Raw genomic sequence first — 27,939 nt, forward strand, 5'->3', positions numbered from 1 at the left:
AATAAAAGAGTAATATGCAAATTGACCATCTCTCCAACACACAAGATGGCTGCCCCCATGTGGACACAAGATGGCCGCCACAAGATGGCCAACAGGGGAGGGCAGTTGGGAGGGACCAGGCCTGCAAGGGAGGGCAGTTGGGGGCGATCAGGCCAGCAGGGGAGGGCAGTTGGGAGGGACCAGGCCTGCAAGGGAGGGCAGTTGGGGGCGATCAAGCCTGCAGGGGAGAGCAGTTGGGGGCGACCTGGCCTGCAGGGAAAGGCAGTAAGGAGGGACCCAGGCCTGCAGGGGAGAGCAGTTGGGGGTGACCAGGCTGGCAGGGGAGGGCAGTTAGGGGTGACCAGGCCAGCAGAGGAGGGAAGTTGCAGGCAACCAGGCCTGCAGGGAAGGGCAGTTGGGGGAGGACCCAGGCCTACAAAGGAGGGCAGTCAGGGGCAAACAGGCTGGCAGGGGAGCAGTTAGGCATCAATCAGGCTGGCAGGGGAGTGGTTAGGGGGTGATCAGGCTGGCAGGCAGAAGCTGTTAGGGGCAATCAGGAGGCAGGCAGGCAAGCAGTTGGGAGCCAGCAGTCCTGGATTGTGAGAGGGAGGTCCGACTGCCTGTTTAGGCCCGATCCAGGTAGGATTGGGCCTAAATCGAGGGGGTCCCAGATTGGAGAGGGTGCAGGCTGGGCTGAGGGACACACACCCCTGAGCACAGATTTCGTGCACCGGGCCTCTAGTATTACTAATAACTATGTATGGCACCAAGTGGATACTAGAAATATTGGAAAATGACTTCATAAGTTATATAAATATACAATCACTATGCTGTACACCTGAAATTAATATAACATTGTATGTTAATTATAATTGAAATAAATATTATTTTTAAGAAAAAGAAAAGAGATTCATGAAAATGTTTTTGGAAGTACTACAAGGCTTACTTATTTATTTTATTTTTTATTAATCCTCACCCAAGGATATTTTTCCATAGATTTTTGGAGAGTATGGAAGAGAGAGGGAGAGACAGAGAGAGACACATCAATTGGTTGCCTCCTGCATGTGCCCCAACCAGGGCTGGAGATAGAGTTACTACAGGCTAAATTTATTTGAGTAGCTTGTACATATATTTAATTTTATATTTATTTAATCATTAAGGTCTGAACTGGATACTTCATTTTCATTATACTTTGCAACATCTCATGGAAGACACTAGGTGATGGAGTGTTATTTGTAGACTAGAGGCCCATTGCACGATATTCATGCAAGAACAGACCTTCCTTCCCTTGGCTTCACTCCCAGCCTCCCGGGAGCCGGCACGTCCCTGCTCCCCGGCTGCTGGGAGCCAGCAAGTCCTCGCTTCTGTCCAGAACACCACTCCAGTAGCTCCCTCCGCCGCCCCCCTTCCCCTCATAGCAGGCTTCACACCGCTCCGTGTGCCTACATATGCAAATTAACCTCCATCTTTGTAGGGTTAATTTGCATACTCACTCTGATTGGCTGTGGGTGTAGTGGAGTGATGGTTAATTTGCATGTTTCTCTTTTATTAGGGAAGATTTGGAGAATCTCAAAGATCTTTGGATTTTTTTCAGAATGCCAACCTTCTATCTTGACTATTTAATCATTCTCAACACCACAGAAAACAAAGTTAGAAAGACAAGTTACTTGGGTTATAAAGCAATTGTGTTTGTTATCTCCTACAGGAACAAATAAGCATCATTATCTTAATTATGCAAATATTGGGACTTTTTTTTCCATCTATACTTGAGAAATCTGCAAAAATACCAGTAATAGTATTCAGTTATAGTTATTTATAGGCACTTTCATAAAAAACATCAATCCAATGTATTAAGACTATGCAAAAGCCAAATACCAGTAAATATATATCACAGTGTATATTGTTTATGCACTAGGACCTCTAACTGAAATCTTCCAATGAGCTGAAAAACAAAGTCTATGAACCAAAGTAAGAATGAGTTCCTTAACTACATATGACATCTAGCTAGTTAATAGTTTAAAAACACCTCATTTTTCTGCATTTTTAGATTTCTGCAAAACTCTATAAGTAGTTAATTTCATGTATGGCACGTTCCATGCTCTTTAGATGATGAATGTGCTAAAAATGGTAGCTGGTGATTTCAATATCATTATAATATGTACCTTCCTAGAATTATAAAAGTGTATTTTAGTCACATCACTGGCTATATTCACAAATCCTGATTGAAGAAGAAGATTATTATATGTACCTTAATTATGGCTACTATGTAAAATTAACGATATTGAGATTATAAATTTGCCTCACTTTTTTTTTAAAAATATATTTTATTGATTTTTTACAGAGAGGAAGAGAGGAAGGGAGAGGGATAGAGAGTTAGAAACATCGATGAGAGAGAAACATCGATCAGCTGCCTCTTGCACGCCCCCCACTGGGGACGTGCCCGCAACCAAGGTACATGCCCTTGACCGGAATCGAACCCGGGACCCTTGAGTCCGCAGGCTGACGCTCTATCCACTGAGCCAAACCGGTTTTGGCTTTGCCTCACTTTTGATGATAGGTTTATTTGTATTCAAAAACTGAAATTTGTGGCCTTGGCTTGTATGGTTCAGTTGGCTGGAGTGTCATCCTGTACAATGAAAGGTTGTGGGTTTGATTCCCAGTCAGGGGACATAACTTAGGTTGCGGGTTTGAACCCTAGCTGGGGTGTGTACAGAAGATGATCGATCGATATTTCTTACACGCTGATCTCCCTCGCTCCCTCCTTCCTTCCTCTCCTGATTGCTTTGAAGTCAAGAACTGCATAATTCTAATTCTTTCAAGTTCCAGCATTTTAATTATATGGTTCAGTATAAAATCAGAGCTCAGTAAGTTCTTAACACTGTTCTAAGATCTTTTATGTTTTTGCATGTATACACAAGCTGCTTCTACTGTTACTTTAACATCTGGGGTGGGGATGGGAGTGGGGGGCAAAATGGAAGGGCAGACCCAACCAAGAAGGCTCAACAGTGTGAGTTTTCTCTTTTAAGCTGGGTGGTGGGTGCATAAGTGTTCATTATATTATTTATTTTCTTATACCTCTTTGCAGAATTCTTTTTTTTTTTTAAAAAGTGATACTAAGTATAATATCCATAGCTTTATTTTGCTTCACATAGTGGCAAATACTGGACCATATACTTCAATATACTTCACCAAAGGTGCAGAGAGAACTCTTTCATCACTCAGATTATAGTGTTGGGAAAGCCTAAAAGTAGAAATCAACCTCTCTGCCCTCTCTGATGGTTCTTCTTCTCAAAGAAGTCTATGTTAGAAATTAAACATTGCTTTTAATTGCAAGTGTCACTTTAGCAGAATGATTGGTGTAACAGCAGCAACATGCCACGCCTCCAAGTGTAACTCTGAGTAAATTACCTCAATTTCCTGTAACTGCTCTTGATTGGTTGTGTACATCTGCTGAAGAGAATCCTCCAACTCTGTGTTCCGATCCAGTAATGTCTTCCCAAGCTCAGCAGCAAGTTGGAGATCTAGCACGACAAGTGAATAATGCAAATGATTTCACTTAAACATTTTATATAACCCAGGCCATGAAATAAAAATGAACCAAGACCCGACCCAACATAACAAATTTAAGTCTGATCCCAGTAGAAGGTGGAATGGCCCAGAAGGAAAACTGAGTCCTACTTAAGATCCAGTTGAATTGGGCCCTCTACTTGTAACATGCTCTTATGTACTCCTACTTTTAAGATGTGAAGAAGACAGATCTACTTTATGGAGATATACTCATTAGTCTAGAAGTGATCAATCAGCATTGTGACTTCTAAAATCATAATTATTTGCTAATGGACTGGATTTATTCATATCCTAAATACCTACTTTTTTGGACAGAGCCTCAACCAAAATATAGGCAGATATTTAAACAGTCTCCACCCTGGCTGGCCTGCTCAGTGGTTAGAGCATGGGCCTGCGCACCAGAATTGACTGGGTTCAATTCCTGGTCAAGGGCATGTACCTGGATTGCAGGTTCAATATTCGTCCCCAGTTGAGGTGTGTGCAGGAGGCAACCAATCAATGCGTCTCTCTCACATACATGTTTCTCTCTCCTCTCCTCCCTCCCTTCCACTCTTTCTAAAAACCAATGGAAAAAATATCCTCATGCCGCAGGTGAGGATCCAAACAAACAAACAAACAAACAAACAAACAAACAGTCTCTAAAGTTCCTATGAAATCTGGCTGCTGTAAATGTGCACTGTATTACTGCAACTGTCAAAGCAGTTTGTTGTTACAGATCCTGGCCTACAAATAGGATAAAAATTAAGTAAAAAAGAAGAAAAGGGAAAATATATCAGTAATATGAACTTTGCCCCAGGTCTTCCATTTTTTCTACTTCTCTTCATGTCCTTCTCCAAGATGAGCAAACCAGACAAGCAGCACAGCGATTGTGAGGTAATTACATGTCAGTTGCTCTTACAGTACTTTGATTTAGCACAGAACCATATTTCTATTTTGAACCTCACTTTTCAACACTCTTCTTAGGTATATATGCACGTAAGACAGGATTTGTTTGTATTATACACAATTCCAGAAATAAAAATTAAATGATACCCAAAGGACACTTGTTCTAACATAGGTAACTGAAGTAACTATCTGCATAAACTCCATAGAGAGACCCTTTAATATAGTGGGAAATGAACTCAACTGAGTAGGAAGGTCTGACACCCAGTGCTGACTATCATTTACCAGATAAATACATTCAAGATGGGGCTTTAAAGGTTCCTTCACTTAGTCTTCTTGTCTAAAGACAATATGATTGTGAAATAAAATGAAATAATACAGAAGGAAGTACTTTATGAACTAAGCTGCAATACAAAAGCAAATAGTACCAGTAGTACTAGTATTGACTCACAAATAACTGTGTTTATTGCTGGGCATCACACTAAGCTTTAGTTACAGAACGATTAATACAATGAAGTTCCTGCTTTTCTAGATTAATGAATGAAGCAAGATAACAAGTAGATAAACTTGCAAACTGTGATAAACACTCTTCATTCATCCATGCATGCATACATTCAATAATACCAGTGAGGAACAGAGTGAGGAAGTCACTATAGTCAAGCTACTGTATTACTGCAATCAGGCCAAGGCTTGAGAAACAATACTATTCTTGTTTTAACTAGCCTGGGAAATTAAACTTTTAAATTTCCAGTCCTGTTAATGCTTGGATATACATCAAACCTCCAGGTAACGTTGTGATTACCCCTGAAGGACTAAGGAAACAATGTTCACTTATCCAGACCACCAGTTATCCAATCCAGAGGCTAAGAATTTATTTTTTACTATAAGAACTCTTAGTTTTTCCTTTGTCTTCGGAGCATTCTGGGTATTGCCTTGTGTTTCTGGTTTGCAAACCCTAAGACATTTGAATAAATCTTTATCATTTATTTCTAGCAATGCCTCTATACTCTTTCAGTTGGTCTCACACCAGATACCATTCTGGACACAGGGGATATAAGGGTGAATTTAGCTAAAAAATTTCCTGCCCTTATGAGCTTATATTCTACTAGTGGCCCGGTGCACGAAATTCGTGCACATTAAAAGGGAATTAATTAGAGGAAATATTTTAATATTGCATTTGCCCTTTCTCTATAAGAGAAATGTCAGAGATGAAAGAAAATTAGTAAAATGTATATGAAAATCTTTCTCCTGTCAGAGTCTGGGGTGCGCCGCGGGACCCAGAGTCAAGTCCCCGCCCACCCACGTGCACCTTGAAATTGTGCGAGACTCAGACCTGGCCGGCCCCAACCCCGTCAAGCCCCGCCAAGCGGGGGCGCAGCCTCAGGTCCCCCGGCCTGGCGCCAGGGCGGGGGGCACAGCCTCAGGTCCCCTGCCCTGGCCCAGCGTGCCACGCAGCCTCAGTTCCCTGCTGATTGCTCCTTAAGGCTCGTTATGGGAACTCGGCCTCCGCTGTGGGCACAGTCATCTTGTGTTATGGAAACACCCCCCTGCCCCTGTGGGTGCCGCCATCTTTGTTGTGGTGTGACGGTCAAATTTGCACATTCCCTCTGTATTAGATTAGATTGGGAGAAACAGAACGATAAAATATATGATAGCAGGAAGTGCTACTGAAGAGAAAAAATAAAGCAAGGAAGGGGAATAGGAAGAGTATGAATGTGGGAGGTTGAAATTTAATAATGTGACAAGGGTGACAGAATTAAGATATGAAGAAACAGAATAAATGACCCATGTTGATCTATCTAGGTGACCAACATTCCAGGCAGAGGCAAAACAAGTAAAGTATAAAGACCCTGGCAAGAAGCATCACTAGAGTTAATAAGGTCAATGAGGCTGGAGCAAAGTGTGTATAAGGGACAAAGGCGGGGAAGCAAATGACAAGTGGATACTGCAATCATCTGGGTCATAGATGATGGTAGCTTGGCAAAGGTGGCAGAGATGGGGATGGAGAGAAGGGACAGGATTCTAGATATGTTTTGAAAGTAGAGCTAAAAGGATGTGTTAACCCAATTGGATGTGGTGTGTGAGAGAAGAGAAAAAAATGGATTTGGTGATAACAAAGAATCTACTTTAGAAAGGAAGGTCACAAGGAAAGACACCCTGAGGACACGTTTTAGCTAAAGCTTGAGGGATGAGGACCTCGCCAGTAAAAGCCAGACAGAGGCATTGCAACACAAGAGAACGTGGCATGTCCTTGATAAAATGCCAGTGTGAAAGAAGCACGAGGGAAAGAGTGGTAGGAGATGAAGTTGGAGAAGTAGGCAGGGATCAGATCATACAAGATTTTATGGGCCACGATAAAGTTTGACTTTTATTCTAAGTATTCTTAATGTCACGAATATATTTATTATGAAAAGGTATTTGTTACAAAAACAGGGACCTGTACTACATGATTTTAAAACTTAACTTGTAGAGGTTGACAAATAAGGTTTACATCTATTCATTACCACCAATATTAAAACTCAACCTAGAATAAGTGGTAACAAAAAAGCAATACATTTTGTCACCTGGTACTGTTCATTCTAGTGCAGAACTAGTGTTCTGCTTGGGTGATTTTCTCTCATTGGGAAATAAAGAAGCAAAATCGACCATTCACCACTCCAGCTCACAATAAACATTTTACATTTAAAATAAATTACTGTTAGTAGACAGGTGTTAAAATAAATTCTCTCATGATTTAAATATTAACAATGCCTATTAATGTACTAAGTACTTCAGATAACTCTATGAAATAACATCTTGTATTCACAAGACATAGAACCTTTATGAAAAGCTCAAATCATGTAAGAGACATTCATCTTTATATCTTTTCAAGGTATTTAGGCCAGTTTTTCAGATGAGACAACTTTAAGCACAAAGATACTAACGGACCTGAACAAATCTACAGGAGTCACAGGCAAAACAAACACTTCTATCACCAGGTTCTAACTCTCTCATCACCATTCTCCACTTCATTATCCATATCTACACAGTTTGAAGATGATTGACAGTGTGTCCACACACTTCTTCAAGGTAGAGAGTGCAAACTTTCCTAGTCAGGTACTTAAGCTTTTCACTTGTTTTCACAGACCGCAATGAGAAACTAGAGTTGAGCTACCTAGCTTCTATTACCTGCTCTGTCAAAGAAAGTACGTACAACCTCAGGCAAGCTAATATATTGTTTTCACTAAGTGAAAATGGAACAATGCAAGGCTAAAGATGTTCCAGAAATAATTATTGTGTACCCGCAGGGTATGTAATGTGTATACACAGTGCCACATAGAAGTCTCCACACTGTATTGAAGACAAAGTCTCTCCTGGCCTGTTTTGTAGTGGTGAGTAATTCCTTACTGGGAAGGACCAGAGACTCATCAAAGATGCTCTTAACTGGCAGTCAAAATCCAAATCAAGACTAACTTTAGACCACCCTCACCTACTTCCATTCCATTATGAAACCACCTAAGCTCTTAATACACAGCCAGGAGCAGCTCTCTCACTGCTGCTGCAGAAAGGGATGCCAAGTAAAGCACTCTTCCAGACAACAGTAACCAGAAAAGAACTTGTCCTATCTCAGCCCTTAATTTCCAGTTAAACAACGCCCAACTGGGCTCAGTAACTTCAAGACTCAGTCTCCTACATATTTCATAGGCTGTTTAGGATAGAATCCTGGCAAGACAATTATCAACTACAAGAAAGGGCCTGTGAAGTGACACTGCAAAGAGGATATTACTTCATCTGTTAGTTTAAGGACAAGGGTCTTCTTTTGGTCTTTAAAAAAAGTTCATTTCCTGTCATCTAGCATATGGCTTCCATAACCAAAAGGAGCCAAAAGCTGGCAGTAAGCCCAAGTAGGTTTTCTAAATAATTAGTGGCACAAATGGAAGAGTATTCAATGTTCTTTACTATTGTTTTTAATTAAGGAACAAAAGGAAAGAAAACAGTTTTGAAGCCTGTATGCACCTGTTCATCTATTTTCCAATAAGGATTTTCATTAGGCGGTTGTCTTTTCTAAATCCTGAACTGGCCTCAGCAGCACTAAAAATACCACAGGTTTACTGCAGGCTTGAGAACTACAACCTAGCAACGCTTTCGTATTTAATATGCTTTCACTAATCAGCCTTTGCAAGCAATAATAATCCATTTGAATAATCCATTACACTGTTAGCTTTAAACAGATACTCCACTCAGCCCTATGCCTTAGGCAGAAAAAAATTAGCTCTAGCAGCCAGAGTGTATTTTTAAAAGTATCTTTCTTCCAGAAATCAGAAACCTTTAAATTCCACTGCTTTTATATTTTTCTTATTTTCCTCATTTTCAAAATCATATGATAATGTATTAGCTGTGGTCTACAGCAGTAATTCAATAATATTAAGGCTGAAAGCTTTTCCTATTACAAAGTCAAATGCGTCATTTGGTGATGCTTCTGTGTACCTCCTGTTGCCAACGTTACTATAATTGGGAAGCAAAAAATTTGAATATAAACATCAAGAAAAATGATGATGTCAGTTTTAATGACCCTCCAAACAGTGATTCAGCAAATTACACACCAGGAAAATGTACCCATCTTGAAAAGAAGCAGGAATCTTAGGATTCCTTAAAACTAAGATTTCATTTGCTGATCCATGCAATAGAAACCTGAATCCTTATTCTAAGCTTACACAGCTCACCAAACAACAATTATAACAGCAACTGGTCTGAAGGAAAAGCCGGTCTCTGAAGTCTTTCCACCTTGCTCTCAGGGGCACGTTTCAAATAGAAGGCTCCTGCTGTCCCAGAAAGGATCAGACCCACAGAGATCATTGTCAGTATTCTTCCTGTGCCAACTCAGCCCTCTGACAAAAGACAATCTCTTCATCAAAGTGTTTTGTAAAAGCAAAGGGTTTTCTCCTTTTGCCTCACACAGCTTTACATGTTTCTATAAAGGTATGAACAGTAGATCAGAGCCTTCCAAAGTTAGATTTTTTTTTCAGCAATTTTAATTTAAAAAAGAATGCCCCAGCAAACTGATACAAAAATTCAATATATTTAAATAATGCGTCTATTGCTAAAGGGAAAAAAACGTGTAGTTCTGACTTGGAGAACAGGATCTTAAAAAGTTGTTTTAGTAGCTCTCTCCAAACAAGGCTCACTCAATAAAGTTAATACAAGCAGACCTTAAAAGATAATTGTGGGTTTGATTCTAGACCACTGTAATGAAGCGAGTATCACAATAAAGTGATTCATACTCTTTCTGCTGGTGGAGGGTCTTGCCTTCCATTGTAAAAAATGCAACACCGCCCTGACTGGTTTGCTCAGTGGTGACAGCTCAGCCCTCTGACCAAAGGGTCGCAGGTTCAATTCCTAGTCAAGGGCACGTGCCTCAGTTGCAGGTTCAATCTCTAACCCCGATAGGGCATGTTTGGGAGGCAAGCAATCTATATGTCTCTGTCTCTTTTTCTTCCCCTCCACTCTCTCTAAAAATCAATGGAAAAAATATCCTCACTCCTTGGGTGAGGATTAAAAAAATTAAAAAAAGCAAAACCAGTGTAATGCAATAAAGTGAAGTGCGATGAAACAAGGTCTGCCAGTAGTGAGGATGTCAACAAATGAACAGATGTCTGCACTTGATAAAATCCCACTACATTTACTTATCAATCTGTTTAACAGGACAGATCTGCTGTGCCTGCAGCCTTCATTCTTTCACAGGCCATATTCACAAGGTATGATTGTTGGAATTTCACATCCATTACTACACCACACACTTGGTTATGACATACAGGGTTATGTCAAAGTCCACTATGATAATGGATGTAAAAGTCCTTGGAGAAGCACAGAACAAATTCCAAATGCAAAATGGCATTAAGGAGGTTCAGACCTGTGTTCTCTGGGCTTCATTAGTTTACCACTGATGACTTCCTTCTGATCAGAGGTTAAAGAGTTCTACATGTAACCCCAACAAGTTGCATTTGCTTCTCAAGTAGATTGAAATATAACAAATGGCTGTTCCTAACAACCTCCTACAGAAGAAAGGGCAGTATGGACTAAGGTACCTGATAGAAGAGAGCCATGAAAACAGTAATCCTGAATGAGTGTCTCAGATCAGCCCAACAAATATTAAAATTGAGCTTCTATTATATGCTAAATATTATGCTAGATTCAAAACAAAACAACGTGTCGGTTCCCGCCCGCCCCCCCCCCCCCCCCCAGCCTGTACAGACCTATGCTTCTTAAATGCAGGGAAGAAAAATATTTAGCTTTGATTATACAAACTGCATAGTTTATTAGAAGGAAATCTTGCAATTGCACGTTGGTTGTCACATTAACCTAAGAGAAAGTATCAAACTAGGCCATCAATCCTTATGGGGAATTCTGAAAATAGGTTAAATGTAAGACAAATTTGTCTTGTGGGCATAGAGACTATGATGGTAAATACTGCACTGCAGCCGTTAAATAGCTTCCACTATGTAAACAAGCATAATGGTAAACTACTTTGATTTAAGTGGGTTACATGTAGAACTCTAACCTCTGATCAGAAGGAAGTCACCACAGCATACTGATTTAAGAAATCACCTTCCCCCAAAAGGTGCTTGTTTTATTTTCCTTTTCTAAGTGTGAGTCATTCTACCCCCTTCCCCCAATTCAATGGTTAACATGAACAAACATCATGGTCATTTAATATTCACTAAATGAAAAGCTAATTTTCAGTGCAAGTTAAAGCTAAACAAGTTGCATTTACACAGAATTGCAGAAAAGGAAGATGCCTGAAAAAAATCCCGAGGATTATTCCGTATAGAGGTTAGGAAAGTTTGCTATGGAGTTTGGAGGGGAACCCTAGCTCCCCAATAACAGTATCTTCTACCTCCATAGTTGTTGGGATTAAGTGACACCCGTGTTAAGGGCCAGTCAGTGCCTGGCACACAAAAAGGTTCTCCAATCGCAAGTTCCTGCTATTAATATGCAAAAGAAGGGGGGCCTTCTGCAAATTAAAGGCCGTCTAAAGTTTTTCTCTGGACACAGACTCGGCAAGAAATCCAAGGCAAGCCTGTTTTTAACCAACAAACTAGAGTTCAGGGCGAAGGAAGAGGCAGAGGTAGCAACGCCTTCGCCGTTTCAGGGCACCGGGTGAACGAGGCATAAGCAATCCCCCCCCACAGCCCCCCATCGCGCCGCGGAGTCTGTGCGCGGCGGGGGAGGGCCGAGTCGGACTGCGCCCGCGGCTCCCGGGAGGAGCGTGTGTTCCAAACACTTGCTGCCTCTCCCAGCTGCAGGCAGTCTCTTGGCCGCTGCGGCCCTCGCTGTCCTCACCTGGAAAATGGGGTTAACACCAAAAAGCTCCCCTCCCACAGTTATTGTGCGGGTGCCACGTGTGCACAGGTCCTGTCACGGCGCACCGCCACCACCGCGCTACCCCGAGGGGCCAGGCCTGGAGGTCGACCCGGCGGCGCGGCGGGGGCAAGCCCAGGACTGCGCAGCCTCCGCGGAGGGATGGGCAGGTGCGGCCGGTCCCCACGTTCGGTGGGCGCCGGCCCTCCCCGCACCCGGCGTCCCTGGGCCGCAAGCAAAAGCTACTTTTTAATAGCCCCGCGGCCCGGAGCTTCCCGCCGTCCACGGCCTCACCTTGCTGGAGGTCCTGGTGGTCGTACCACGGTTCGTCCTCCTTCATCTCGAACCCCTCCACCAGGTTTCCCGCCAGCATCTCTGCCGGATCTCCCAGGGGCAGCGGCCCTCGCCGCTGTCCCGCCTCAGCCGCTGCCCCCGGCGCTCCGCCGGCCCCTCCGCCCTCAGCCAGAGCCGTCCTCGGGCGGGACGCGCGGCCGCCGGTTCGCCTCGCGTCGCCCAACGGCCCCAACGGCCGGCACCCGGCGCGAGCGCGCCAGCCGCAGCCCCGACCCAGCCCGTGCGGCCGAAGCCGGGCCCAACGTGGCACTGGGGCAGAGCCTCCCGACCCGGCGATTCAAACCCCCGGCGGCGCCTTGGCCAATGGCGAGCGGGCCACTGGCCGAGCGGCAGCGACGTTGTCCAACCGTTTCCCACCGCAGACCAGCGGCTCGCCCGCAAGCAGCCAATAGGATCTCAGGAGGGAATAAAGAAGGCGGGGAAAAGCGAGGAGGTGCGGCCTGAGGGCCCGCCCTCTCCTCCGCTTAGGGTCGCTTTGGGACCCCGCTCGGGTGTCTGGTTTGGAGGTGGCGGCTTGCGCCGCGCCGTCGGTGGGCGTCTGGGCGGCGGGACAGCCAGTGGTCAGGCTACGTGGGCGGAAGGGCCAGAGTTCGGCCTCGAGCGTGGCTGTTGTCGTGGGGCGTTCCTCGTGCAGGCGGGGGTGCGGACGGTGCCGGGAACCCGAGGTCACCTCCCCAGCGGCCCTCTCTGGTCTTTTGACTTCCAGATTCGCTCTCCTTGATGCGGGGAAGTTAAGGGTGGGTCGGAAGTTTAGGGCTGCCAGCCGTCTTCTTGACATCTGAGCCCTCACCTCTATCCCTCTGGGAACTGTATACTCCCTTTAAAAGGGCTGGCCCCGGATCCACTTGGGAACCTGGGGGCTGGAAGGGGTGCAGTTGAAGCTATCTCCTTAGAAAAAAACTGTGAATACAATTTTTAAAAGGTTCGAGGTCACAAGTTATGCCTTTGGGGTCATGATATTGCACCTGGAGAGAAGAGAATGCCAGTCAATAGATGTGGAAGGAATAATGGTGTTATATGGTAATAATCATAATAAAAGAGAAATGGTAAACGCACAAATTCCTTTCTTCTGAATCCAGGTATCCTGATCTACTTTTTATTGCTAGGTTAAAAAAGAAGAAAGCTAGGTCCCTTGTAAAGCCTTTGCTTCCCTATTGTCAGTATTCTGGCAGAGATGTTAGTCCAGAGCCAAAAGAGAAGAATTTACAACCATTTGATTTCAAAGTAAGTCACTACAGATGAAGCTCTTTGGAAAGAGAGATGATTGGATTAGGATTTGCTGATAATGGTTTGTGGAAACTGAAGGGCTAGAATCATGAATCTGACCTTTAAGAAACTCATCTTCCACAGCCACTGAGCTGCAAGATTTTTCTTCATGGCAAATACCTCATTTTGACCCCAAATGGGAAAGTGTACTGAAACATTCTTTAACATTCTCCTTTAAAAAGAAAGAGAGAAAAAAGAAAAGAAAAGAAAGAGAAAGACCTGGAGAATTAAAGTTATTGATAGTTTAAAAGTTACTGATAGTTTAAAATGGAAAAAAAAAGCGCCATGCTTTCTGCCTTTTGGTGCTAGTGGGTTCTTTACAAGGACACTATTTAAGGGAAAGTTTTTTTTCTTTGTTTTTTTTTTTCCTGGAAAAGCTTGAACTAAAACTGCATTGAAAGATGTTAACTTTCAATGCTAAAAGCCCTGCCTCTGAGGGGTGGTCAGCATTCTTTTAGAGTCTTAGAAGGAATCATGAGCAGTCTCTTCAGCAACAAATATTTGGTTTAGTAGTAGGTTAATGAATAACAACCCGGGTGGTATTTAATGCCCCTGCCCAGCCCAATCATGACACCATTTTGCTACTTTCAAACTCTTTGTTGTCAAGAGGAACCAGAGGTCCTTTGACCCTGGTTGTAAAGATAAAATATTCTTGTTCTGTGTTTTGTTGCTATAGAAAAAACAGGTAAGGAGAGTCTTTATAGAGCAGTGGTGGCTTAAAAGAATTGTAAGTGGTGATTTTCAGTTAGATACTTACAGAAATAAGTATTAGGATGACAATCTAAAATAAAATATTGATAGTTCTTTTCCAAGTTGAAATAAGGAAGATTTTTTCCTCTCAACGTGTACAAAGAAGTTCAGGCTATAGAATTTTCATAGTGTTATTAAACCTTCTATTTACATATTTCAGACAGGATGGATGCTTAACTAAAATTCTTTTTAAAAATTTGATCTCAACTCAGCAAGCTTATGACCCTTTGCAAAATTCTGAGTTTCTAAATTCCTGCCTTCTGACTTAATGATAGGACAGTTGAGAGGTTGTGGCATGCTTCTTGTTCTAGCATGCCTGAAATGAATCAAAGGAAAAGAAGAGTGTCTAGAATCTAAATTTGGGCTAAATTTGTACATTGGCTTTTGGGTTTTCTGACTCTTGTTTTTGGCCCTCTTAGTAATCCGGTAACCTCTAGCCTCAATCTTTCTTCTCACTTATGCCAAAGGTAACTCCCAAGAGTGAGGTCTTCGCCAGTATTTCCCAGCTTTTGCAAATCTGAGAATTTATCTTGAAAGCCAAAAATGTTGGCTGACATCCACTTGTATATTTCAAGTGTTTAAACACTGCATATTGACAAAAAAAATTAAAGTTTGCACTTTCTCATTACAGCTGAATCTAGTACACATATGGGCAAATATCCTTTATTCAGTCTGCGTCTGCATGGTCGGCCTATGGTTTTAGTATCCACTTGTGATTCTCGGGCCCTGTTTTCTATAGCACTGGAATTATTCTTGGAGGACAGTTTATCTTTCTCTCTCCCCAATACAAAGTGAAACTCTTTGAGCCACATACCCTCTCCCCACCGGATTTGCCCTCCATTCCATAAGAAATTGGGCAATGCAGACTGCAGTGTCTGCTTATTTCTTTAGGCTTATTCAAGCAATTTACAGCTCTCAAATTATCTGAATGTTTGTTTTCTGATTCAATAAAGATTGTGGAGACCAGTGTTCTAGTAAGGCAGGGATGAAACAGGAAACTCATGGTGTTATCTTAAAACTACCATCAAGATTAAAAGGAAGACAAATCTATGCCTACCTCTAGCTTGGTTAACCTTTTCCTGTTTTCCAGTCGAGTAAATCATGTCACAGAAAAAATAAGACAATCTCCAGGTTTAAGAGGAACATTGATCAGAGCAAGAACCAGAACGTGTTTTTTTCTATATCCTTCTTAGGTATGTCCCTTGGGCCAAAACTATATAGTCTGTCAGGAGAAAAGAAAAAAATAAGTCTTCGATACAAGTTTGGGACGATGGTGGCGCTGGTGCCTACAAAGGTGCTGGAGTCAGACCTGCCAGGAGCTGTGGCACTTTTGAGAAACCTCCAGGAGCAGGTAATGTCTGTAACTGCACAAGTTCAAGCTCTGACAAAAGAAGTTTAAGCTAGGGCCTATCCTACAGAGAGGGTCTCAGCCACTTGGAAGTGAAAGACGAGTTGCTGCTCATGTACGTTGTGGATGAGTCATCTCACTCTGTATGAAGCCTCAGAGGGTCTGTCTCTTCAGGGACATGCTGCAGTTTTGAGACTGGTGGAGATTCGCACGGTTTTAGAAAAACTTTGTCCCTTGGACCCAAAACTGAAGTATTAAATTGACAAACTGCTCATGACTACAGTGACAGGCAGCCGCAGTGAGAATGACCCACTCGTTTTAAGCCTCATCCCAGCAATATGATGAGCAAGTTGAGCTCTGAGGATGAGGAAGATGAAATGAAGGAAGGACAGTCTGGGGCTTCAGGGAAGAAATCCACAAACGGAGCAGTTAAGTAATATGTTCCACCCGATTGGTTCCAGTACATTATGATGAAACAGAGACTGAGCGGGAGAAGCGTCTCACGAGCCAAGAGGCAAGCATTGAGCAGCTCTGCCATTCGTGAACTTAAGGATCAGTACTCAGATGCTCCAGAGGAAATCTGTGATGCCCAGCATCCACATGATACTCGCCAGAGTCAGGAGGATCAACACAGGATTAACTATGAGGAGAGCATGATGATGTGTTTAAGTGTTAGTAAGCAAGAGAAAGGACGATGAAAACGCGAAAATGTCATGAGCTCACGGCTTCATTCTCTCACGCACTTCCGTGACATCAGTGCTTTGACAGGAGGACCCCCTCATCTTGATGAGGATCAGAGTCCTATTAAGAAGTGGAAGAAGCCCTCACCGGTTTGGCTTAGTGGATGGAGCGTCGGCCTGCAGACTGAGGGGTCCCACGTTCAATTCCGGCTAAGGGCACATGCCCAGGTTGCGGACTTGATCCCCCCCAGTGGGGGGCGTGCAGGGGGGCAGCCAGTCAGTGATTCTCTCTCATCATTGATGTGTCTATCTATCTCTCTCCCTTCCTCTCTGAAATCAATAAAAAATATATATATAAAAAAAAGAGGGAGAAGATACCCAAGAAAGGTTGGAAGAATAAAGGTTTTTGGAAGCGGCAGTGATTGTGGGTGTACATATTAATATATATTTTTTGTCATCCTGGGATACTTCCAATTTCACTGTGTGTAGGTTTTTTTTCCTTGGAACTTATTGTTTTCTCTGGACATGTAGAAATCTATTAATAAAACTGATTTTACTTATGAACAAAAAAATATACAAGTTTGTACTACTGAATGGAGAACTTTATATTAAAATGAAGGGCTTGCTTCTATTCCTTTTGGATGCCACCTTATTGTTTCTTTTCTGTGCACCTCCCAGGTAAGATGGACAATCCTGAATAATAAAAGCCTAATATGCAAATTGTCCCCTCCACTGGGAATTCGACCACGGGGTGGGGCTGGCCGGCCCCACCCTGGCTGGTGGTGGTGGCACGCAGGGGCAGGGGGAGGAAGGGAGGCCCCAGCCGGCAGCTGCTAGGGACCCTACCCGTGCATGAATTTCATGCACTGGGCCTTTAGTAATACCATAAACGCCTCTCCTTGGCCACGAGTTAAGCATGTCTAAATCTTGGATAAGTCTTACTTTTATAAATTAGAAAATATATTAAAACATATTCAAGTAGAGTCATACTCTATGCAAATTAGGGTTTCTGGCAACAGCTCAAAAAATGTTGAGTGAATGCGGAGAATAAAGTGTTAATTCTGGTTATATATTCATAGCTAGTGGGTTTGGACTCAATTAAAGTTAACTAGTGTCCAGTGGAATTGTGCCACCCATCAGCTATTTTATGCAAACAGTAAATGTTGACCAATTTCCTTTTTTTTAAAAAAAAGGAAGAAATCTGCATGGAAAAAAAGACACTTTTAAGTACCAAGCCCATTGCTCGGGCTTACTCTATGGTAACGTTAGGGATTGAAATGCTAAATTCTTTCTCCAGTTTTCACTCTGTGAAGGTTTTTTACATCTGTACAAGATTTCAGGAGTGGCCTTTTACCAAGCCCAGGTGAGACGGATCCCTTCTTGTCCCTTCAGCTAGGGCAGTTTCCCTTCCTCACAGTTGTGCATTCTTGTGGTTCTCCAAAGAGCCACGTCCTCACACAGCTGAAAGACATTCTAAGACAAGAGTAGCCATGTCCCAGGTCCTCTGTGTGAGGGCAGAGAGAGATTTGTAAAGGATTGCCATTTAAAACATAAAAGTTATAGAGTTCAAAGGGTAAGCTTTGGCTAGCTGGAAAATTCACTTATGTGGAACAATTAGAATCATTGTAAAGATATTCCATGTCTTGGAAAGTCCCAGGGTATCCACAAATTGTAACTCAGTTCATGGTCTTGGATAGCAACAATGAGATTTTAACCTTTCTTAATGAAATTGCGTGAAACTATGCCATGGTATATGCGCAGGCCACCACTCTTGGTTAAGGCATGGCTCTGTGTATTTGTGGGAGGCCCCCTAGCATAGACTCTGAGTACTTTCCATCCGCCTTGGGTCAGACGGGGCTCTGTCATTTATTAGCTAGGTAAGTTTCTTAACTTCTCCGGCCCTCAGTTTTCTCTTTTGTAAAGTAGGAGTAGTAACTGTACCTGCTTCTCAGGATTGTTTAAAGGTTTAATAAAATAATTCATGTAAACTCTGGCGCAATGATACTAAACACAAAGTGAAAGCGCACTGGCTCTCTGAGTGGCATTCACAGTTATCGTTATTAATATGTCTGCAGGCGCTCCAGTTCCTAGACCAGTGGTCGGCAAACTCATTAGTCAACAAAGCAAAATATCAACAGTACAACGATTGAAATTTATTTTGAGTGCCAAATTTTTTAAACTTAAACTTCTCCTAATGCCACTTCTTCAAAAGAGACTCTCCCAGGCCGTGGTATTTTGTGGAAGAGCCACACTCAAGGGGCCAAAGAGCCGCATGTGGCTCGTGAGCGACAGTTTGCCGACCACGGTCCTAGACCAATGAGTGTTTTAAATGGTCAGGTTTGGTTCGATCACATTAAGTAAACATCCAAGGGTCATTTTCATCAGTGTTAACTACACTAAAGTAACGCTGTGATTTTTTCTTCTTCTAGATAATTTTAATGATCTGGAATGCTCTTAATGGCCTGACTGTGTATTTTTACAATAACTTGAAGGCTGACGGCTGTTCCAGCTGTCACAGTTGTGTTTTGTATGGTGCCACTTTATAGGCAATAGCCTTCCTGCTTCTTTGGTTCCCTTGGAAATGCTATCACGAAGGTGACTGGCTCAGTGGACTTTACCTGACGGTATCATCATGTGCTTTCCATAGCATGCTCACCTTTACTCAGCAAGCAAAGTGTGCCCTATTTGCTGAGGTTTTCACTGGACATAAAAGTCGGCTTCAGCTTATTAAATTAACCAAATGGCTGCACTGGTAGGATCTACAAGCGTCCTTTTCTGTGGCCTTGTCTCTGATAACATGGAAATGTTGCTCAGTTTTCAGGCCGTTGCTGTTGTCCTCGCCATCCATGTATCACATGCGGTGCTTTGAGCTTAAAAGAAGCCCCAAGGAAAACCTTTTCTCAGAAAGTGAACCGGATCTCCCCTGGACCTTCGCTATCTCACAGATGAAACAAGAACTTTTGCCTCTTTCTGATAATGAATTTCTTCCAAGTCTTTCATTTAACCTTCTTTAGTAACTTCATGATGATCTTCGCAGAGGATCTCATTCCCAATGAGGCTCTTCCTTCTTCCACGAGGCGCATCATGTACGGGTCAGGCTTCATCTGCCCACAGGTGTGTGATGGTTATTCACGTAGCTTCCTGCAGAGATTGAAGATTTAACTCCCAACCTGGCTGAGGAAATGAAGAGCTGAAAGAAATGACACCATGTATTAAGAGAGCCAAAGATTCAGAGCCTCAGACATTATCCAGGATTCAGCAGAAACATGAAGGGGGAAAAGGAAAGAGATTCCACTGAGAGCTGAGCAACATGATATTTTAAACATTTGAGCTTTTGGGTTTTATACCCTTGAGCTTTCTCACCTAAGTCTCAGCAGAGCAATGGGAGAAAGTAAGGGGCTTTCTGTGAGTGTGTAGTTTTGCTTTGCCCTGACATTGAAGATTCTTAGGACCCTTAGAAGCAAGAAGAGTTACTTAGGAATTCTTAAAGCCAGGTTGCAAAACACTTGGCTCAAAGACTGAGTCCTGGAATTCAAAAGGGTTATTAAAATTCCACGGTCATTACCATCACATCATTGTAGATGGTGTACCCTTCTTTAAAATTAACCTAAATATGTCCTCCAAAACTGTGACTTAACCTAACCATGATATGGGTTTTTTTCCTATTTACATAAATAAGTAAAATCTGTTATATATATACTCTTTAGAATAAGTCATTCTAGATAGACAAGTTTTTACTTTTTACTAACTTTTAAAAATACTTAAACCATGTGGGAGAGAAATCTCTATAATAATAAAAGCATAATATGCAAATCGACCAAACAGCCGAACAGTGGAACAACCATTCAAACAACCTTCCAGACGAAGCCAAGGCTGCCTCAGGCCAAGGCTGTGAGGGCCGAGGCAGCCGGCCTACTCTTGCACGAATTTTGTGCATCCGGCCTCTAGTTTATAAATATTTTAAGTATTGCCATACATTCTTTTTTTATTTTTTAAATAAATCTTTATTCAGATTATTACAATTGTTTCTCCTTTTTCCCCCCATAGATCCCCTCCACCCGGTTCCCACCTCACCTTCTGCCCTTACCTCCCCCCCACTGTCTTCATCCATAGGTGTATGATTTTTGTCCAGTCTCTTCCTGAACTCCCCCATACCCCTTTCCCCCTGAGAATTATCAGTCCACTCCCTTTCTATGCCCCTGATTCTATTATATTCACCAGATTATTCTGTTCCTCAGGTTTTTAATTCGCTTGATTTTTAGGTTCACTTGTTGATAGATATGTATTTGTTGTTCATAATTTTTATCTTTACTTTTTTCTTCTTCCCCTTCTTTAAGAATAACTTTCAGCATTTCATATAATACTGGTTTGGTGGTGATGAACTCCTTTAGCTTTTTCTTATCTGTGAAGCTCTTTATCTGCCCTTCAATTCTGAATGATAGCTTTGCTGGGTAGAGTAATCTTGGTTGTAGGTTCTTGCTATTCATCACTTTGAATATTTCTTGCCACTCCCGTCTGGCCTGCATAGTTTCTGTTGAGAAATCAGCTGACAATCGTATGGGTGCTCCCTTGTAGGTAACTAACTGTTTTTCTCTTGCTGCTTTTAATATTCTCTCTGTCTTTTGCTCTTGGCATTTTAACTATGATGTGTCTTGGTGTGGTCCTCTTTGGATTCCTTTTGTTTGGGGTTCTGTGCGCTTCCTGGACTTGTAAGTCTATTTCTTTCACCAGGTGGGGGAAGTTTTCAGTCATTATTTCTTCCAATAGGTTTTCAATATCTTGCTCTCTCTCTTCTTCTGGCACCCCCATAATTCTGATGTTGGTATGCTTGAGGTTGTCCCAGAAGCTTCTTACACTGTCTTCAACTTTTTGGATTTTTTTTTCTTTTTGCTTTTTTGGTTGAGTGTTTTTTGCTTCTTTGTATTTCAATTCTTTGACTTGATTTTTGTGTTCCTCTAGTCTGTTGTTGGGTCTCTGTAAAATATTTTTTATTTCAGTCAGTGTATGTTTAATTTTTAGTTGGTCCTTTTTCATATCTTCAAGGGTCTCGTTATATTTATCGGCCTTTTCTAGGATATTCTTGAAAAGCCTTATAACCGTGGTTTTGAATTCTATATCCAGTCGTTAGTTTTCCTCCATTTCTTTAGTTTGTGATCTGTTTCTTTGATGCCGCATTTTCACTGCTTCCCTGAGTTGGTAGGGTAGATTTGTGTGATAGGTTTCCTATATGGCCCAGTGGGTCTGCCTCCCCAGTTAACTTTGGGTGGGCACTCTTGGTGCACCCCTTTGTGGACTGTGTGTACAGCCTTGTTGTAGTTAAGTCTTGATTGTTGTTGGTATTACTGGGAGGAATTGACCTCCAGGCCAGTTGGCTGTGAGGATCAGCTGTGTCTATGCTGGGAGAAGTTCGGTGCTGGAGACAGCCTTATAGGATTAGACTTGCCAAATTGCAATAGCCTTTGTGCTTAGCTTGGATGGGGTGGAGTCTCAGGGCGGAGCAGACAGTCGTGGCTTCCAGTCAGCCCTGCCCTTGCACGTGCGCCTCCAGACCTCTGCCTTCCCCGGCTCTCGAGTCTCCACCCGAGAGTCCAGATTCCCCCACTGTAAGAGCGTGGGTCCCCAGGGGCTCGCCTGGAACTGGGGTTCAGTGCAGTCAGGAGCTTCCGACTCCCTTCTGCTAGGGAAAGCCTGTGGCAACCTCCGCAGCCTTTGTGCACACTGGTGCGCGCACCTCCTGACCCCTGCCCTCCAGGGCTCCCCCAGGTCTCCGAGTCTCCAGGTGCCTTTCTCTCTACCTGACAGTCCAGACTCCCCCTGTATGAGCCTGGGTCCACGGGGTTTCGCCCGGGACTGGGGTTCAGTGCAGTCAGAACTGGGGTCGGGGGCTTTCTTCCCCCTTCGGCCAGAGAAAATCAGCCAGGCTCTCAGCCGCCCTTCCGCTCTGCGCGCACAAAGACCCTTTGCCGTACCTCCAATTCTCTGTGAGCTTTTCTCTTTCCTTCTAGTTGTAGAATTTTCACTCAGCCAGCTTTCCAGTGGTTCTGGATGGTGTCCGTTCTGTCTTTTAGTTGTAGTTTTGAAATTGTTGTGCGAGGCAGCAGTTTAGGTGCTTACCTATGCCGCCATCTTGATTTCTCTTGCCATACTTTCTTAAGCAAAGTGTACAGGATAGAAATTGCCTTTCTGCCATTAGCTTGGGCCCTTTATTGTAGTTTGAGTACCATATATACCTTAATAATGATAATCCACATGTATTGGGTGCTCATGATTGGCTGCCTCCTGCATGCCCCCTACTGGGGTTAAGCCACAACCCGGGCATGTGCCTTGATTAGGAATCGAACTATGACCTTCTGGGTCATAGGTCGACGCTCAACCATTGAGCCACACTGGCCAGGCTCTTTTCACTTTTTTTTTTTTTTTTACTGACAAAGAATCTTTAATATCTGAAACAGAATGTTGGAGTAGATCATTGATTAATCTACCCTTTAACTTTTTTTATTTTTCAATTATAGTTTACATTCAATATTATTTTATATTAGTTTCAGGTGTACAGCATAGTGTTTAGACAATCATATACTTTACAAAGTGTTCCCCCCCAATATTTCTAATACCCACCTGCCACTGTACATAGTTATTACAATATTATTGACTATATTCCCTGTGCTGTACTTTATATCCCTGTGACTATTTTGTAACTGCCAATTTGTTCTTAATCCCTTCATCTTTCACCCCTCCCCTCTGGCAACCAACAGTCTGCTCTCACTATCCATGAGTCTCTTTCAACTTTGTTTCTTCATTTATTTTATTCCTTAGATTCCATATATAAATAAAATCATATGGTACTTCTCTTTTTCTAATGTATTTCATTTAGTATTATACCTCTAGGTCCATCCATGCTGTGCAAATAGTAAGATTTCATTCTTTTTTTGTGGCTAATATTCCATTGTGTACATGTACCACAGCTTTTTTATCCACTCATCTATTGATGGGCACTTAGGTTGCTTCCATATCTCAGCTATTGTAAATGATGCTGCATTGAATATAGAGGTGCATATTTTCTGTCCAATTAGTGCTTGAATGTGCCCTGACCAGGAATCAAACCCACATCCCAGGCACACTGGGATGACGTTTTAAGCAACTGAGCTGCCTGGCCAGAGCCTAGCTAGTCTTCATTTGGTTATTTGGGTTGATTTTTCCATAAATTTGATCCTGGAAGGAGGTGAGTGTAACTTCTACCTGCCTTACTGCAATCTTAGATCCCCAGATATATACCCATTTAATAGGGTGACTACTATTAAAATCACAGAATGAGCCCTGACCAGTTTGGCTCAGTGGATAGAACATCGGCCTGCGGACTGAAGGGTGCCAGATTCGATTCCGGTCAAGGGCATGTACCTTGGTTGCGGGCACATCCCCAGTAGGAGATGTGCAGGAGGCAGCTGATCGATGTTTCTCTCTCATCGATGCTTCTAACTCTCTATCCCTCTCCCTTCCTCTCTGTAAAAAAATCAATAAAATATATATTTTTAAAAAATCACAAAATGAGAAAACAAAGGATTTAGTACTAATTTAACTTTTTTTAAATTTAATAAATCTTTATTGTTCAGATTATTGCAATTGTTCCTCTTTTTTCCCCCCATAGCTCCCCTCCACCAGGTTCCTACCCCACCCTCTGCCCTTACTTCCCCCGCACTGTCCTCATCCATAGGTGTACGCTTTTTGTCCAGTCTCTTCCCGCACTGCCTCACTCCCCTTTCCCCCCCAGAATTGTCAGTCCACTTCCTTTCTATACCCCTGATTCTATTATATTCACCAGTTAATACTGTTCATCAGATTTTTTATTCCCTTGGTTTTTAGATTCACTTGTTGATAGATAAGTATTTGTTGTTCATAATTTTTATCTTTATCTTTTTCTTCTTCCTCTTCTTAAAGAATACCTTTCAGCATTTCATATAATACTGGTTTGGTGGTGATGAACTCCTTTAGCTTTTTCTTATCTGTGAAGCTCTTTATCTGCCCTTCAATTCTGAATGATAGCTTTGCTGGGTAGAGTAATCTTGGTTGTAGGTTCTTGCTATTCATCACATTGAAAATTTCTTGCCACTCCCGTCTGGCCTGCATAGTTTCTGTTGAGAAATCAGCTGACAGTCGTATGGGTGCTCCCTTGTAGGTAATTAACTGTTTTTCTCTTGCTGCTTTTAATATTCTCTCTTTGTCTTTTGCTCTTGGCATTTTAACTATGATGTGTCTTGGTGTGGTCCTCTTTGGATTCCTTTTGTTTGGGGTTCTGTGCGCTTCCTGGACTTGTAAGTCTATTTCTTTCACCAGGTGGGGGAAGTTTTCAGTCATTATTTCTTCCAATAGGTTTTCAATATCTTGCTCTCTCTCTTCTTCTGGCACCCCCATAATTCTGATGTTGGTACGCTTGAAGTTGTCCCAGAGTCTTCTTACACTATCTTCAACTTTTTGGATTTTTTTTTTTGCTTTTTGCTTTTTCGGTTGAGTGTTTTTTGCTTCTTTGTATTTCAATTCTTTGACTTGATTTTTGTGTTCCTCTAGTCTGTTTTTGGGTCTCTGTATAATATATATATATTTTTTAAATATATTTTATTGATATTTTACAGAGAGGAAGGGAGAGGGATAGAGAGCTAGAAACATCGATGAGAGAGAAACATCGATCAGCTGCCTCCTGCACACCTCCCACTGGAGATGTGCCCGCAACCAAGGTACATGCCCTTGACCGGAATCGAACCCAGGACCCTTCAGTCCGCAGGCCAACGCTCTTTCCACTGAGCCAAACCGGTTTCGGCTGTATAATATTTTTTATTTCAGTCAGTGTATGTTTAATTTTTAGTTGGTCCTTTTTCACATCTTCGAGGGTGTCATTATATTTATCGGCCTTTTCTAGGATATTCTTGAAAAGCCTTATAACCGTGGTTTTGAATTCTATATCCAGTCGTTAGTTTTCCTCCATTTCTTTAGTTTGTGATCTGTTTCTTTGATGCCGCATTTTCACTGCTTCCCTGAGTTAGTAAGGTAGATTTGTGTGCTAGATTTCCAATATGGCCCAGTGGGTCTGCCTCCCCAGTTAACCTTAGGTGGACACTCTTGGTGCACCCCTTTGTGGACTGTGTGTACAGCCTTGTTGTAATTAAGTCTTGATTGTTGTTGGTATCACTGGGAAGAATTGACCTCCAGGCCAGTTGGCTGTAAGGATCAGCTGTGTCTATGCTGGCAGAAGTTCGGTGCTGGAGACAGCCTTATAGGATTAGACTTGCCAAATTGCAAAAGCCTCTGTGCTCAGCTTGGATGGGGTGGAATCTCAGTCTTGGCTTCCAGTCAGCTTTGGCCCTGCACGCACGTGCACGCCCTCAGACCTCTGCCTTCCCCAGTTCCCGAGTGTCCGCCCGAGAGTCCAGACTCCCCCCATAAGAGCGTGGGTCCCCAGGGGCTCGCCTGAAACTGGGGTTCACCTTAGTCAGAACTGGGGCTCAGTGCAGTCAGGAGCCTCCGACTCCCTTCCACTAAGGAAAGCCTGTGGCAACCTCCGCAGCCTTTGTGCGCACTGGCACTCTCGCGCCTTCAGACCTCTGCCTTTTCCGGCTCCCGAGTCTCCGCCCGAGGGTCCAGCTTCCCCCCACAAGAGCGTGGGTCCCCAGGGGCTCGCCTGGAACTGGGGTCCAGTGCAGTCAGAACTGGGGCTCAGTGCAGTCAGGAGCCTCCGACTCCCTTCCACTAGGGAAAGCCTATGGCAACCTCCGCAGCCTTTGTGCGCACTGGCACGCGTGCGCCTTCAGACTTCTGCCTTTCCCAGCTCCCAAGTCTCCGCCCGAGAGTCCAGACTCCCCCCGTAAGAGCGTGGGTCCCCAGGGGCTCGCCCGGAACTGGGGTTCAGTGCAGTCAGAACTGGGGTTCAGTGCGGTCGGGGGCTTCCTTCCCCCTTCCGCCAGAGAAAGTCAGCCAGGCTCTCAGCCGCCCTTCCTCTCTGCGCGCACAAAGACCCTTTGCCGTACCTCCAATTCTCTGTGAGCTTTCCTCTTTCCTTCTAGTTGTAGAATTTTCACTCAGCCAGCTTTCCTGTGGTTCTGGATGGTGTCCATTCTGTCTTTTAGTTGTAGTTTTGAAATTGTTGTGTGAGGCAGCAGTTTAGGTGCTTACCTATGCCGCCATCTTGGTTTCTCCTGTATAATATTTTTTATTTCAGTCAGTGTATGCTTAATTTCTAGTTGATCCTTTTTCATATCCTCGAGGGTCTCAGTAAATTTATAGGCCTTTTTCTAGGAAATTCTTGAAAAACCTTATAACTGTGGTTTTGAACTCTATATCCAGTCGTTTACTTTCCTCCATTTCCTTCATTGTGACCTGCTTCTATGTCTCCCCATTTTGGCTGCTTCCCTGAGTTGATGGAGTGGCTTTGTGTGCTAGGTGTCCTATAGGGCCCAGTGGCTCAGCCTCCCCAGTTACCTGAGGTGGACACTCTTGGTGGGTCCCTTTGTGGGCTGTGTGTGCAGTCTTATTGTAGTTAAGCCTAGATTGTTGTTAGTATCACTGGGGGGAGTTGACCTCCAGGCCAATTCGCTGTGAGGATCAGCTGTGTCTCTGCTGGGAGAGCTTCTGTGCTCAGCTTGGATGGGGCGGAGTCTCAGGGTGGAGCAGACAGCCTTGGTTTCCCGTCAGCCCTGCCCTACGAGGTCCCTGTGTCTCTGTCCTGCGGCAATGGCTGCGCACACCTCTGAGAGAAGGCTGCCCTCGAGTTTCGCCTGCTGCCAGACAGTCCAGTTTCTTCCCGAATGAGTCTGGGTACCCAGAGTCTCACCCAGAACTGGATTTCAGTGCAGTTGGGAGATTTTGTTTCCCTCCCGAATGAGAAAGCTAGCCACGTGCTTGCTGCCTGCCCTCTTCGTGAGTCAGGAGTAAGCCAGCCGCGTATTCAGCCGCCTGCCCTTTCTGCGCATGGGTCTCCACACCTCTGTCCTCCACAGCTCCTCTGGGTCTCAGTGTCCTTCTATCTTTCCTTCTAGTTGTAGAATTTCCACTCAGCCAGCTTTCCGGTGGTTCTGGACGATGTCCACTCTGTCTTCCAGTTGTAGTTTTGAAATTGTTGTGCGAGGCAGCAGTATAGGTGTTTACCTATGCCACCATCTTGGTTTCTCCCTTTTCACTTTTTAATCACATACTTGCCTATAGTATCTCTTCTCCAGGTTAAAAAGTTTGTTAAATTAATATATACATTAAAAAAAAGAGTAGATAGCCGAAACCGGTTTGGCTCAGTGGATAGAGCGTCGGCCTGTGGACTGAAGGGTCCCAGGTTCGATTCCGGTCAAGGGCATGTACCTTGGTTGCGGGCACATCCCCAAGTGGGGGGTGTGCTGGAGGCAGCTGATCGATGTTTCTCTCTCATCGATGTTTCTAGCTCTCTATCCCTCTCCCTTCCTCTCTGTAAAATATCAATAAAATATATTTAAAAAAAAAAAAAAAAAGAGTAGATAGAACCTGGCTGGCATGGCTCAGTGGTTAGGTGTTGACCTGTGAACCAGGAGGTCATGGTTCGATTCCGGTCCAGGTACACACCTGGGTTGCCAGCTCAATCCCCTGTGTGGGACGGGCAGAGGCAGCTAATCAATGATTCTCTCTCATAATTGATGTTTCTATCTCTCTTTCCCTTGCCCTTCCTCTCTGAAATCAATAAAAAAATATATTAAAAAGAGTAGATAGATTTTTTTAACAGCTTCATTGAGATATAACTCACATACCACACAATTCACCCATTTAAAG

At 43.4% G+C, this 27,939-nt stretch overlaps 1 protein-coding gene and 1 pseudogene across 2 annotated transcripts in view; one reads left to right on the forward strand and one right to left on the reverse strand.

Moving 5' to 3' along the window:
- The window catches only part of CDR2 (cerebellar degeneration related protein 2), a 39,983-nt gene extending 27,618 nt beyond the window's left edge, over positions 1 to 12,365 (reverse strand). The window contains exons 1-2 of the mRNA XM_080678156.1: positions 12,061 to 12,365; positions 3,388 to 3,500 (exon numbers count right to left, since the gene is read on the reverse strand). Of these exons, the coding sequence (XP_080534282.1) occupies positions 3,388 to 3,500; positions 12,061 to 12,139 (192 nt within the window). The 5' untranslated portion in view covers positions 12,140 to 12,365. The remainder of the gene's footprint in view (positions 1 to 3,387; positions 3,501 to 12,060) is intronic.
- Positions 12,366 to 15,406: 3,041 nt separating this feature from the next.
- LOC308252655 overlaps positions 15,407 to 27,939 on the forward strand; it is a 50,821-nt pseudogene continuing 38,288 nt past the window's right edge. Inside the window, exons 1-4 of the transcript in view lie at positions 15,407 to 16,314; positions 17,358 to 17,527; positions 18,594 to 19,278; positions 19,533 to 19,555. The product of the transcript in view is annotated as an uncharacterized misc_RNA (transcript). The remainder of the gene's footprint in view (positions 16,315 to 17,357; positions 17,528 to 18,593; positions 19,279 to 19,532; positions 19,556 to 27,939) is intronic.

This window comes from Plecotus auritus (assembly GCF_963455305.1).
Source record: "Plecotus auritus genome assembly, chromosome: 7".
Taxonomy (NCBI): domain Eukaryota; kingdom Metazoa; phylum Chordata; class Mammalia; order Chiroptera; family Vespertilionidae; genus Plecotus; species Plecotus auritus.